This window comes from Suricata suricatta, chromosome 8, assembly GCF_006229205.1.
Source record: "Suricata suricatta isolate VVHF042 chromosome 8, meerkat_22Aug2017_6uvM2_HiC, whole genome shotgun sequence".
NCBI classification, from domain to species: domain Eukaryota; kingdom Metazoa; phylum Chordata; class Mammalia; order Carnivora; family Herpestidae; genus Suricata; species Suricata suricatta.
In genome coordinates this window covers 72450506-72464714 of record NC_043707.1, presented here as the reverse complement: position 1 = coordinate 72464714, position 14209 = coordinate 72450506, and the positions used below count along the sequence as shown (strand labels likewise).

Genomic DNA, 14209 nt, shown 5'->3' with positions numbered 1-14209 from the left:
GAGGGTGACTCTAACCAGTAACAAAATATAGGAGGGGGTATGGATTTTGACACAATGTTTTTGGTTTTGGATATACTTAATGTGAGCAGCCTCTGAGACTCAAGCAGAGATGTGCAATTGGATACACAAATCTAGGGTTTCATAAGCGCATTGTGACATACCATACAGTACAGGCAACCATCATAGTGTGACTGATTGTGGCAGCCGTGAACTTGGCTGAAATCAAGAACCAGTGTAGAGAATGGGAAGGCAACAACATAGGCTACACCGGCATTCGAGGGCAACTGGAAGTGAAGGAGCCAGAGAGAATAAAGAGAACCAGGATAACATGGGGCCTTATAAGAAACCAAGGGAGTAAAAAGAGTTTCACATCAATTAGGATATGTTGGATGGAAAATGACAAAACTGAACTAAACTGGTTTAAATTGTTAAGATTTATTGGCCCATGTAACTGGAAACACAAGCCTCTGGAGGACCACCCCTAAACCAGAGGGGAAAAAATCAGTTCACCATCACCAATTACAAGTTGTATCGAGTATCTTCCATGTGCCAGGCATTGTCTTAGTCAATGAAAGGCAGAGTCCCTCTACCGTGGACCACACATACAAATGCTTCTTGGTAGCCTTTTTTTTTTTTTTTTTTGCATTACAATGCAATGCCATGCTTCAAATCAGGAAAACTATGTAACTATGTAAAGAAAAAAGAGAAAGCTTTAGAATTTAATGAAAAGTCCAAAACACTTGCTGGGAATTTAACTTTTTTTTTCCCTAAAAATGTCTAGAACTTCTGTACCAAGTGATAATGGAGTAGTGAAATAGCAGTGAATATGGACACAAAAATGCTAACATCGAAAATTCCACCAATGAAATATTTTAAAGTCCAGTTATGGTTTTAACTAGTCAAAAATGTGACCTATTCAAAGTTGCTGAGTTCGGATACCTGTAAAAATAATTACATTTTAAAAATATCTCTAGTAGGGCTTTGTGTGGTGTGGCAACATGTTTTATATGTAGGTTATGTTCAAACCTGCATTAGCCCACTTATATTTTAATTAAATATATGTATAGTTGGCTGCCTTTATATCCAACTGAGCTGTTATGAGTTCCTCATATCCGTCTCTTCTCCCGACGCCTTAGTTCAAGCAGATCCTTACCGCTCTACTGAACTACTCCAACTGGTAGGACTCAGTCCCTGCCTGTCCCTTCTCCTAATGGCTACCAACTGACTTCGCTTAAAGATGGATTCTTTGTTCCTAACACAATGCTTTGCACTGATAATACGTAAATCTCCATAAATCTTACATAGAATGGGATTGCAGATTCTGAAGCTAACTAAACATATTTGTGGGTATATTGCTTTAGCTGGTTTTCCCTAATTTGGTAATGATAAAAACTATCTCATTAGGTTTTTGGAAAACGAAATGCTATGTGACTGAACTTTGTGAACTCAAAAGCACTACACAGCATTAAGGGTTTCAAATAGGAAGTTGCAAGTTTACAAATAAGTTCAGGTAACATCTGTATTTTAATGGCTAAAAACAGCGTCAATTTTTCTCAGTAACGTTCTTTGATTCCAGTTAGAATGTTTTCCACACAACTCCATAATGCTATTCACACTTTGAATTTTAAAATATGACACACAAATGCTTAGTTCTCAAAAGCAAGCCATTTATGCCTCATGTGGCTTTAACTTCCTTAAAGATGAGGAAAACAATCAGGAATATTAAGTGCCTTGATTCTCTAAAAGAGAAACAACTTGGACTGTTTTTTGGCCACATTCTGAAAAGAAACCCTGTGAAACACATATGGCAGATTCAGACTGCTGCAAAATATTTAGCCTCCTTCTTCCTAAATTACAACTACCTTGACCTGTACTCGCATAGGTATACATCTCCCAGCAGGTACCTAATGATCTCCCAAGTGTAGACACTACCCATCCTGTCTAAAGTATCAATCCCTTTTCCAAAAAAGTGGTATTTATTCCTCCCTGCCAGCCTCACTGTTACCTTCTAGAAGGGGGGCTCGAAGCACCACTAGGGACTGATCTAGTTATCTAGTTTGTCATCATAAACTAATCAGGTTAAACTAGGAGCTGAACCAATGGGTGATAAAAAGAGGTTAGACTTCCAGACAGGCTTGCTGGTTTTCTGTTTTTTGTACAAGGTGTGCCTTCATGCTAGTTTTTAAATCTTGTAATATTTCAGTAGCTTCTTGAGATATCTGCTCCACTAATATATGTATCCAGACTACAAACTTCTCCAGATTTGGGAATCACAGTCTCAAAATTATAATTCTATTTGTTTAGTTTGGTGTCACACTGGAGTCATGCTTTATTCCTTGATGCCATTCCTTAATATGACACCACAGTCCTCCAAATTATTCATATACAAGGTTTTACGCAGAAAACTTGCTTTACGAATTACTTCAATTTGGGGAATCAGATAGCTGTAAACCTAGAGGATAAGCAGCAATACAATTAGTGTTTGTAAGTCTGAGATCTACTGAGGCCATCATACTGTTGTGTTCCTTCCTCATTCCACAGAACACCAGGGCTGGCGTCATCATTTTAATGACGTTTACAGATTTTAATCTACTTGATCCATGTTTTAGTAAACAAATTTAATACTTTTTCCAATACTGGTTTCCAGCACCAAGAAAAACAACTGGACTGGGGATATTTTTTAAACTCAAAGACCGATGTCTTTTTCTCATACACTAAATGTACAGGGTCCTGTAATCAAGTCTTGTCTCTTAACGGCATTAAGAATCATGGAATGATTGAGAACCCCTCCTTTTTATAGTTTAAAATGCTACAAATAAGCACACTATATTTTGGACTGTAGAAGTAAAATCAGAGACTATTCATTTCCCGACCACCCCTTGTTGATTTTATTACTATATGTAAAGCATTAAAATAGGAACTATGTAGAGACAACACAATAGAAGTAGTGTTGCCAGATAATACACAAGATACTCAGTTAAATGAGTTTCAGATAAAGTTTTAGTGTAAGTTGCCCCAAATATTACACATACAAAAACATTATTTGTAACGATAAAATTCAAATTTAACTGGGTATCCTGTATTTTTATTTGCTACATCTGGCAATTCTTTATAGAGAATCCTTATCTTCAGCTAACTATTTAACAGGGAAATTAACAAAAAACCATCGTATAAGGCTTACATGGTAAGGTGCAGTAACACAGTGAGGGAAGGAGATCTCCCTAATTACCACAGAGAGTACCCAACAAGAGAGGACAAGGCAATTCCTTTACAAGAGAACTAAATTTTGAGTGGTGGGTAGGTGGCTTAATTTGATGATTCTGGAGTTCAAGTATCCGGAGTTAAATCACAACATCCTGGATCACTCACTGTGGAACTCTGAATAAGTTAATCTCTATTATAAAATGAAGCCGCTATTCCCTGCTTTATCAGGCTGTTTGAAGAGCAGAGGAAAAGCACCCACAAAGCACCTGGTATGCAAGAGGCACTCCCTAGACGGTAATACCTACTGTTAAAACCCCACGTGGCAAAGAGGGTACTTGTCACAAATATTCAAATGTTAATGTTATGCAGTAATAACAATATTGAATAAGTAATTTTATTTCCATGATCTATTTACACTGTACAAACACTGCTGAAAAGCACCCTACAAGTTCACAGTACATTACAATATATTTACTTTAAAAATATATTCCTTTATAAAAGGTTCATAGAACATTGGCATATCAACATGTGACCAAACTTTCGAAGTATTCACCAATTCTGTGACAGCAAGAATGCTTCCAAGTGTTGTCAATTTCACAAGCACAAATCACCACTTGGTTTTAAATAAAGTTTTAAATAAAAAAATGAATTCTACAGTGAAAAGTTCCCACAGCAATACTTATTATTATTTAACATGTACTTTCAGGGAGATGTTGTTTTATAATAATTTAAAATATCAACTTAATCTGCCCAAAAAAACCGTTTCAACAAGTTTCGCAGTCCAGAAATTCTTGTGATGTCATTTTCTACTTTTTCTTCTTTGTTGGTTCTCCTGGTTCTACTTTGCGCTTTTTAGAAGTACGCTCATCTTTTTCATCATCTTTAAACAGGAAAGGAAAAGTTTCAATCAGTAATTAAAAAAAAAACTTAAGTATTAAAATTTCATTGACTTCAGACCAAAATCATTATCTTCAACCTCTGTTTCTTTCACTTTCCTAATAAAAACCAAAAATTAAGTTTTAGAACTGATTTTCAAGTGCAGGTAGAAATAAATTTTTAAATTGCAGTGTTAATCAAAATTCTCAAAGTGACATTTTAGTGCTGTATTAAGGTAGTTTAAAAATGAGAAAATCGGATCCGTTCTGAAAAAAAGCTATTCCCAAATATATTCTGCAGCTTATATCTTGTGTATATTTAAATAATCTACACTTTGGAGTAGATTCAAAATGGAATACATTCTCTTTTTACTAAGAGTATCAATCCGACCATGACACTATTTAAGTGGTTACAACTGTTCTTTCCCTTCCAATCTGCTCTCTCTCCCCACAGAACAACTCCCCTCGCTATTTACAACCCCCACCCTTATTATTTTGAAATTTAAAAAGCACTCACAGGTAGATGTTTCACTAAAACTGTATTTTCTCTCTGAACAATGTGTGGCTTTATTTTAAGAACTCCATATAGATAGGATGATATGTAGAAGGAATTCATTTTAAAATATAAAATTATTTTAAGCACATTACCGAACTCATTGCATTTTTGGTTTTACTTTCACAATCAACAGATATCCAAAGTTCAACATCTATCATATGGTGGTCTAGAAAATATTTTGATATTGAAAGGGACCTTCATATTAAAAAACTGGGAAAGCTAGGGCACCTGACTGGCTCAGTCAGTAGAACATGCAACTCTTGATCTCAGGTTCAAGAGTTCAAGTCCTATGTTGGGAGTAGAGCTTAATAAAATTACTTAATAAAATAATAATAATAAAAATAAATATTTTAAAAACAAAAAATTGGGGAAGCTGCTATCACACCACAAACTCCTTATGGAGGAAATACATTTACAACCTTAAGCCTTTAGTTCTCTTCTCCTAACTGCACCATACTCAGAATATCTCCTTTGTTGATGTGGAGAATGATTAGAAACAACAGGTGATTCATCTTCATTCATCTTAAAGCCCAGTATGACAATGTTATTCCCATACTTCCTAAAGCACTTATGGATTTATATAAGCAGGAAGATAAAATAAAATTCAATGAATTTTCCTAGGAATTTACAAATCAGAGTTTTAATCAGTAGTTTATCATATATACACAAAAATAACGTACAAACCAACTGATGTAACATGCAGCTCAAATACGCCATGGCCTTTGTTTCTTTAAATTGGAGTTTAATCATCCTTGCCTGAGATTATTTTCAACAGTATAAAAACTGAAATTACTTTCTAACTCTGCTATAAAATCCACTGTTGACATATTATTAAAAAGATGATCCTGAGACACTTCTGCTTTTAATCTATCGAACATAAATTTACTGAATTAACAAAAACATAAACTACTGAGGTTCAAAAAATAATTTCCTATCAGTAATTTGAAGAGCTACTGCCACCAAGTGACATAACAAGGCATTGCCTTAAAAACCAGAGCAGGAAAAACAAAACAAACAAAACCACCCTGAATGTTCATTTATCAGTATTAATGAGCTTCTACTCTGAGCCATATACCACAGATGATGTACTAGTAAGGAATATGGAATTCATGCCACCTGAGGTAAATTAGTTAACTTTATTAATAATGAACTTTCTCTATTCTTTAAAAAAAAATACATTAGTACGTTAGCTAGGATTTTGCGATTAAGTACATGTCAATAAAGCTACAATTAATATCTAAGCCTTGGTGATCTGAACTTCATAATTATCAAACAAGAAGTGCTAGTAAGTAGCAAGGCTTAGTGAGTTTTGATTTGAATCTTTCCAGATCTTAAAAAAAAAAAAAGAGGGTGCCTGGGTGGCTCAGTTGGTTACCTGGTTAAGCATCTTAATTTGGCTAAGGTCCTATCTCATGGTTCCTGGGTTTGAGCCCTGCATAGGGGTCTCTGCTGACACCTGGGAGCCTGGAGCCTGTTTCATATTCTGTGTCTCCCTCTCTCTCTCTGCCCCTCCTCTTCTCACACTCTGTCTCTCTTTGTCTGTCAATAGATATTTAAAAACTTTAAAAAAATAAACTTTAAAAAAATCTGTAAGAAGTTAACTGGCAAAAAATGGCCAAAGTGCAAAAAATGAGAAAGAGGGGGCACCTGGGTGCCAGCTGGTTAAGTGATCAACTCCTGGTATCTGCTCAGGTTCTGACCTCACAGTTAGTGGGACCCAGCACCATGCTGGGCTCTGCACTGATAGCCTGGACCTGCTGGGGATTCTCTCTCTCCCCCTCTTTCTCCCCCTCCCCTGCTCTCTCACTCTCAAACATAAACATTTAAAAAAATGAGAAGAAAAAGTAAAAATAATTTAATAATCTAAAAATTAATTTTTTTTTTTGAGAGAGAGAGACAGCACGAGCAGGGGAGGGTCAGAGAGGGAGACACAGAATCCGAAGCAGGTTCCAGGCTCTGAGCTAGCTGTCAGCACAGAGCCCAGTGGGGGCTCAGACCCACGAACCGTGAGAGCATGACCTGAGCCGAAGCTGGATGCTTAACCAACTGAGCCACCCAGGCGCCCCAAGTGTCAGACTCTTGATCTCGACTCAGGTCCTGTCTCACGGTTTGTGAGATCAAGCCCCTTGTCAGGCTCTGTGCTGACAGCATGAAGCCTGCTGTGGATTCTCTCTCTTAAAATATGTAAACTTAAAAAAATAGAATAAAGATGTCAAGATTATCTTTTAGCCTTATGATCAAGGATTAAACTGTCTGAGCATTGGGTTCTTTTGTTGTACTGTATACATATACACTTGCTGACAAAGGACCATCACATAATCAAAATAACATATTATTTGTGGGAATTACAATATTCCCATACCTATCTGAACTCAATGCCCATCTGAAATCTGAATTACATATCTGAACTCAATAGGCAAGCTGTAAAAAAAAAAAGAGAATTCTTTCAGTTTGTTCTGCTAGATAATCCTCACTTTTTCCATATAGGAACAAAGACAGAGCACCAACCTATGGTACCTTGCTTGAATATCAACTCTAGTGGTCTTTCTTCCTACGAAATAGCTACAAGCACTACAGCGTCAAAACATTAAGAGACTAAACACCAACTTAAAGAGGCATCATTTCCATTTAAAGACCTGAATTTTTCTTTTTCTGCCTTTTCTCAGCTGTGTGAATTTGCTTAGGACCATTATTTAATCCAAAACTGTTTTGTTGGCTATATAAAACAGTAACAATGAATCATGCACCACTTCTGTACTAGGCTGCTAAGGACAATAAACTCTAAAAATTGCGGGTAAGTACCTATTTACAGCTTGGCACTTTCTAATTTTGTGACTGTGGACAAGTCACATGAAGCTGTCATTTCCACATTTCCCTATGTGGTTTCACAAGGTGTTGTAAGGATTAAATATTATTTATGCGAAAGTGTTTTTTATTAATTACATAAAATACCATACTATGAAGTTTTTTAAATGCCAACTTCATTTTGGCATTTCTAAAAGGATGCCATTTACTGAAGATATGCCTTCATTACTGATTTCTAATCCACACTGTAACATCAGTAAAAGAAATGGAAAAGCCAAGTAGAATCAAAATTGAAGAACCACCGGTTAGTTATCCTTTCTCTTAAACAGAGCTAAGTAGCCCTTGATTCATGAAACCATCAGAAACTTGTTTAACTGGCATGTCCTTTCATAAAAATTTAGTATAATTCAACAATTATCCACTGAATGTTTATTTTTGAGAGAGACAGAGAGAAACAGAGCACCACTGGGGGAGGAGCAGAGAGAGAGAGGGAGACACAGAATGTGAAGCAGGCGCCAGGCTCTGAGCTGTGAGCACAGAGCCCGATGTGGGGCTCAAACTCACAGACCCATGAGATCATGACCTGAGCTGAAGTCTGACGCTCAATTGACTGAGCCACCCAGGAGGTCTACCACTGAGTATTTAAAATGTACTACAAACTGTAAAGGAACTCCTTTTCATAAAGGAGACAGATTTATGAACAAACAATCTCATAAAGAATGGTTGTGTGCAATCAACAGCATTAGCAGATACAAGGTACAGAGGAACAAATGATTTGAGGTAAGTGTTGACATTTGTCTTTGAATTGGATTTTGAAGGATGATTGAGTTTAACAGCCAGAGAGAGAGAGAGGGAAGAACATTCCAGACTAATATGCAACATACACTGAAAGGCGTGGAACCGTAAGATAGCAGTCTACTCAGGTTTCAATTTTAAGATCTTCAAATGCTGGACAAAGCACCATTTGAAGTAAAGGTGGAGAGAAAGGCAGGGCTATGAGAAGGCTCTGACTTTATGCTGTTGGTGAAGGGTTTTAGGCAGGTGAGTTACATGATCAGGCAGGACTTTTAGAAAGCGAGCACTAGCTGCAGGGTGAAGGATGGCGTCTGGGGGCTGGCTTCGGGAAAAGCGGAGATTACTGTGGTTACTTACACTCTAAAGAAGAGATGAAATTATGATATCATAAACAAGTCAACGACGTCGTTATTACCATGTAGTGATACTCAATTAACTTCACTTTGTCACACTAAATCTGGCTTTAAACCACAACTGCTTTACTATGAAATGAAGCCTTCAGCGCTTCAAAGCTGCAATCACAAGAAAGAATCCTTGAATTAACCGGCTCTGTCGTAATGAGGCACCACACATCACACATGCTATTGGCTGGGAGAGCGGAGATTTCTCCTCAAAGCCTGAATCACACGATCTTTTTCTAAAACACAGTAAGTTGAGCTTTCAGAGATTTCACTTTCAAGCCGAAATATATACAATCCTTCTCAAAAATACAGCAAAAAGTAATAATCATAATCATACACCATAATTAATTCGATAAACCGCTAGATTTAAATTTCACTCACGAAATGTCTCCTTTTAAAACTCATCACAGGGACCAAAAGGCATTATCAAGGGAGTCTGCCTCGCCTTACCTGATTCCACTGTCTCCTCCCCTTCAGGCAGGAGCCTAGCTTTCTTAGCATTCTGTGGGGCATCGTCACCATTGTCCTCATATATGTTAGACCATTTTATTGCCATGTCCAGCTCTGGAGGGGGAGGTTTCTTCTCAGTAGTGTAGGTCTCGGGAGGTGGTACATAGTTTGACTTCCATATTTTGAATTCCTTTGGAGGCTGTTAAGCAAACACATTAAGACGCACCGTGACGAACCGAGGTTCCTACAGTCGGTGCGGTACATGCACCTCCCTGCCGTTCGCTCAGTGTTCAGGCTGGGCTTCTTTTTTTTTTTTTAAAGGTTTAAAGACACATTTTTTTTCCCCATCAAAATCACAATACTGTTAAGTGAAAAGCCAAAGGGTTCCCTATATGAATAAAGCTAGTAACTTTTAATTACCAAAGAAGAATCCAGTCTCAGAGATACTACGCCAAGGCTGACCCCTTCAGGAGGCTGCAGCAGACACTGTCTTGGAGGCAGCACCGCAGGCACTTCGGCGTCAAAGGGAAGGGGTCTCGGGGAGAAGCTGCAGCGGGGGGGGGGCGGGGGAGTCACCACCGTTAGTCCTCGCAGCGCGGGGTCGGGGCACCGAGCGCGGAGGTTGGGTCTCCTCACAAGGGGGCGGGGGCTGCGGGTCGGTCCGACACCCACCAGGCTGGGGAAGGGGCCCCGGCTCCCCAGGGCTGGAGGTGGGAGGGGGCGGTGCGGCAACCCGCAGGAGGTGACTGCGTGTGCGGGAACAGACTGCCGGTCCCCAGGAGAGGGCTCAGGAGGAAGGGGGCGGAGGCCGGGACTACGACCGGGATATCGGGTCGGGAACCTCACCTCCTCAGGCGCCTTAACGACGTGCCTCTCCCAGTCTATCTGTTTGTTGAGCGGATTGTAGAGAAAGGCCGGGCGAGTCACGCTCCGGAACAGTTCGTCGGGTCCCGGCAGCCGTTTCTCCTCCTTGTTCCCACAGCCTCCCGCCGACTTCGCAGGATCGGGGGCCCTGCGACTTGTTTCCTCCGGTTCGCTATTATCCTCCTCGCCCGAGGAGCCTGAGCTGCTGCTCCCATAAGCCGCGAAATAGCTCAGAGGGTCCTTTTCCTCGGCCGCCATGACGGCTGCGCGCGACGACGGGGGGCTCCGCCGGAAGCCGGAAGCTGCTCCAGGGCCCGTCCCGCCGTTGGCTCCGCCCCAAGTCTCGCAGAGGCGTTCGGGGCCTGCGCCCCCTAACGGCCACGCCGCGTTCCTGCTTCTCGGCCAGGGCTGTAGGCTGGAGGCGGGCACGCACGTTGCCTAGCAGGGGTGCTTATGCTCCTTTCTGAGGAACCCTGACAAGAGGCAGGTCCTGAAGCAGTGGTCCCAACAAAACTTTCAGCATTCAATAAGAATTTATTAAAGGCAGATAAGAGATAAGAATTTGTTTTTTCACTGCCACTTCACCTTAGCCATTGTTCAGAGACACCAGTATTTCTTCTGAACCCACTACATCTCATCCTCAAAATAAAAATTACTCTCATTATGCTTGCTTTCCCCCAGACGTCCTGAAACACAGCTTCTATGGTTTGTGGACTTATCACGTCACAAACTAAATCCTCTCCTGCTTGACTTCATTTCCAGTGGACTCTGAACAACTCTCTTTAATGAAATTCCCCTTGGATTAATTGCATCCACCATTCCAAGGATCTCAAGTGTCTGGCTTCTCATTGTCCCCTTTCTTACATTCTTGCTTTGCGCTGTTATTTCCCAACATATTATCTCATCTTTCAACAATACAATATTTTGTAGAGGGCGTTACAAAGTTGCAAGTCAGCCCATCGCTTTTCATGGCTTTAGCTTGTGCTTGTGACTCCCAAATCTGGGTCTCCCGCCTCAATTTTTCCCTCCAAACTCTGGACCAGATCTCCACCTGGCTCTTAAACTTTCCATGTGGAGCCTCCAGCTGAGGCCTCAAATACTTAATTACTAGATCAGTAACTTGTCTTTCCATATGACTTGTTTCTGCCTGTGTTCCCTATCTTAGTAAATGATATAACCTAGTCACCATGGAAACTAGAAATCTTTTACTTCTCCTAGTGATCTAAAAGGAAAGACACTTAAATGAAACTGAAAAAGTTGGCTGTAAACGCAGTGCCCAGGAAAGGATACCTGCTCATTTAGATGATACACGCATTCATAACTTGCTGTTCCTGCTGGGGGTAGGCTCCAGGGGCCAGAGCTATGTCTGTCTTGTTCATTCCTCCTTCCCAGGGGAGGAACTGGCTTGTGTTGTGTTCATTTTTATATTCCTGATGCCCAGATCAGTGCCTTTCACAGAGTAGATAATCAAATAATGTGGATTATAATAATTTATGAATGTGTAGTTTTGAATGAGTGTTTTCTCAAAATTTCCATCCAAGTACCTATGTTGGCAGAGGAAAACGATGCCCCCAAAGTGCAAAGTTTGGGGATACCCAAAACCATCCATTTAAAAAAAATTGTCAAGTTAGCTAACATACAGTGTATACAGTGTAGTTTTAGCTTCAGGAGTAGATTCCTGTGATTCATCACTTACATTCAACCTCTAGTGCCTTCCTCAAGGCCCATCACCCATTTTCCCTGCCTCCCCCCCCATCAACCCTCAGTTTTCTCTGTATTTAAGAATTTCTTATGGTTTGCCTCCCTCTCTGTTTGTAATTCATTTTTCTTTCTCTTCACCCATGGTCTTTTGTTAAGTTTTTCAAATTCCACATATGAGTGAAAACATATGGTATCTTTCTCTGATGAATTTATTTCACTTAGCACAATACCCTCCAGTTCCATCCACGTTGTTGCAAATGGCAAGATTTCATTCTTTTTCATCACCAAGTAGTATTCCATTGGATATATAAACCACATCTTCTTTATCCATTCATCGGTTGATGGACATTTGAGCTCTTTCCATAATTTGGTTATTATTGATAGTGCTGATATAGACATTGGGGTACATGTACTCCTACAAATCAGTATTCCTGTATCCTTTGGATAAATTCTTAGTAGTGCTATTGTTGGGCCATAGGGGAATTCTATTTTTCATCTTTTGGGGAACCTCTACAGTGTTTTCCAGAGTGGCTGTACCAGTTTGTGTTCCCATCAACAGTGCAAGAAGGTTCCCCTTTCTCCACATCCTCACCAACACCTGTTTTTGGAATTGTTAATTTTAGTCACTGTGACCAGTGTGAGGTGGTACCTCAGTGTGGTTTTGATTTGTATTTCCCTGATGCGTTCTTACTTCTGATAGCAAATACAAGTTTTTGTAAGGACTCACAAAACCCACTGCAAGTTGTTTTACTCTTGGTTGTGGTTTATTGCAGCAAACAGATACAAATTAAAATCAGCCAAGAAAAGAGGGTGGAGTCCAGGAGACTTCCACACACAGAACTTCCAATGTCCTCACCCCATTGAGGTTAGACAGTATTAACTTCTTGCAGCAACGATATGTGATGGGGTGCACAGAGTATTGCCAGCCAGGAGGCTCACCCAGGCCTTGGTGTCCAGTTTTAATTGGGATTCAGTCTACATAGACATAGTTGATTGCTCACGTGGCTGGCCTGAGTCTCCAGCCCCTCTGTAGGTAAAGCTGATACAGTGCAGCCCACAGCCCCATGAGCATAAAATTTGGGGGACATACAGTATAATATCTCGAAAATGTATGTAAATTTTATATACTAGTCCCTAATACAGCTTTTATTTTCATATAGAAAAAATATTTAAAATTACTGATTATGGAGTAAAACTGACACTAAGATTATCACATTTATCCTGTGGCTTTTAAAACTGGCCTCTGGGGTTGGGGTACCCAGCTTGAGTAACAGGAATCTGTTAGCTGAGCTGCCAACAGCCTTTGTGTGACAGCTTCACGGTCCTTTTAACAAGATAGGCCTCCTTCCTGAAATGCTTTTTTCTTTTGCCTTTCACTAAGAGCATGGAGTTGTGGGAAGACCAAGGACTGTGGAGCCAAACAGCCCTGGATTTTAATCCTAAATAGTGGTGTGATTTTGAGTCATTTACTTTATCCTGAGATTACTTCAGTTCTCCTTTCAGAGAGCCTTCATGAGATTACACTAAACAACTACAGACGCATTTACTTCTTGGTTTGCTTTTTTCCCTCAAAGTCAAAAGTAGGGTATCCACTGATATAAGGTAAGGCCAGGGCCTGGAACTTTCTGTTCTCTTTTTATATTGCATAAAGACTTGACTTCTACCTTATACCATACACAGAAATTACTTTTTAATGAGTTCTATAGCCAATTGTGACACTAACACAATCAAGTTTCCAGAAAAGAACATAGAATATCATCATGACATTAAGATAAACAAAGATCTCTAAAACAGGAGACAAAAATCACTAAGCACAAAAGGTTGATAAATTAATTAAAATAAAAAACTTTATCAAAATAAGCCCCCAAACCCCCAAACAGAACGAAAAAAACTTAAAAAAAAATCACCATTATCCTGGCCTGTTGCTAATTTGCCAGTGTTTGACCTTGCCTAAGAGCAACATGTTGACCAAAGATGCTCACCATGAAGACATACAGAAAACTTAGGCTACATACTATATGATTCCCACTATGTGACCTCCTGGAAAAAAAACTACAGAGACAATGAAAAAATCAGTAGTTGCCAGAGTTGGAAGGGGGAGGGAAGAAAAAGAGACAAGTAACTGGAACACAGGAAATTTCTAGGGCAGTGAAACTATGCTGATATTATCCTGGCGGATACATGACTTTATGCATTTGTCAAAGCCTATAGAACTGTACAGCATAGAGTGAATCCTAATGTAAACTACTGAGTTAATGTTTTAAGCCTAGTTCATCAATCCTAATGAATATGCCACACTAATCCAAGATGTGAAAATGGAAAACAGAGGAAGAAGGGGTATCTGGGAATTCTGTGCTTTCTGCTCAATTTTTCTATAAACCTAAAATCACCCTAAAAAATAGTCTACTAATCAAAAACAATTTAAAAATGAGCTCAAAATTGTCTTTGTGTGAAGGGATAATACGGTATCTGTAAAAAGTAACTTTTTCATGGCTGCATTCATCAACCTGTCAATCTGTCATTCTAATTTATATATTTTTGGCAATAGGTAGTTTTCA

General features: G+C 39.6%; 1 protein-coding gene across 2 annotated transcripts; it reads right to left on the bottom strand.

The window, feature by feature from the left end:
- Window positions 1–419: 419 nt before the first annotated feature.
- Window positions 420–10310, bottom strand: C8H1orf52 (chromosome 8 C1orf52 homolog). Of its 2 annotated transcripts, none has more exons than XM_029948850.1 (3): window positions 9933–10268; window positions 9087–9285; window positions 420–4084 (listed from the first exon to the last, which is right to left on the bottom strand). In XM_029948850.1, exons 1-3 carry the CDS (start codon window positions 10206–10208, stop codon window positions 4011–4013), a joined length of 549 nt encoding a protein of 182 aa, XP_029804710.1. In that variant the 5' UTR covers window positions 10209–10268; the 3' UTR covers window positions 420–4010. The 2 variants fall into 2 exon arrangements, with proteins under 2 accessions (XP_029804710.1, XP_029804712.1); XM_029948852.1 differs by lacking the exon at window positions 420–4084 and adding an exon at window positions 8039–8747 and having other exon boundaries at window positions 9933–10310.
- Between the last annotated feature and the right edge of the window lie 3899 nt (window positions 10311–14209).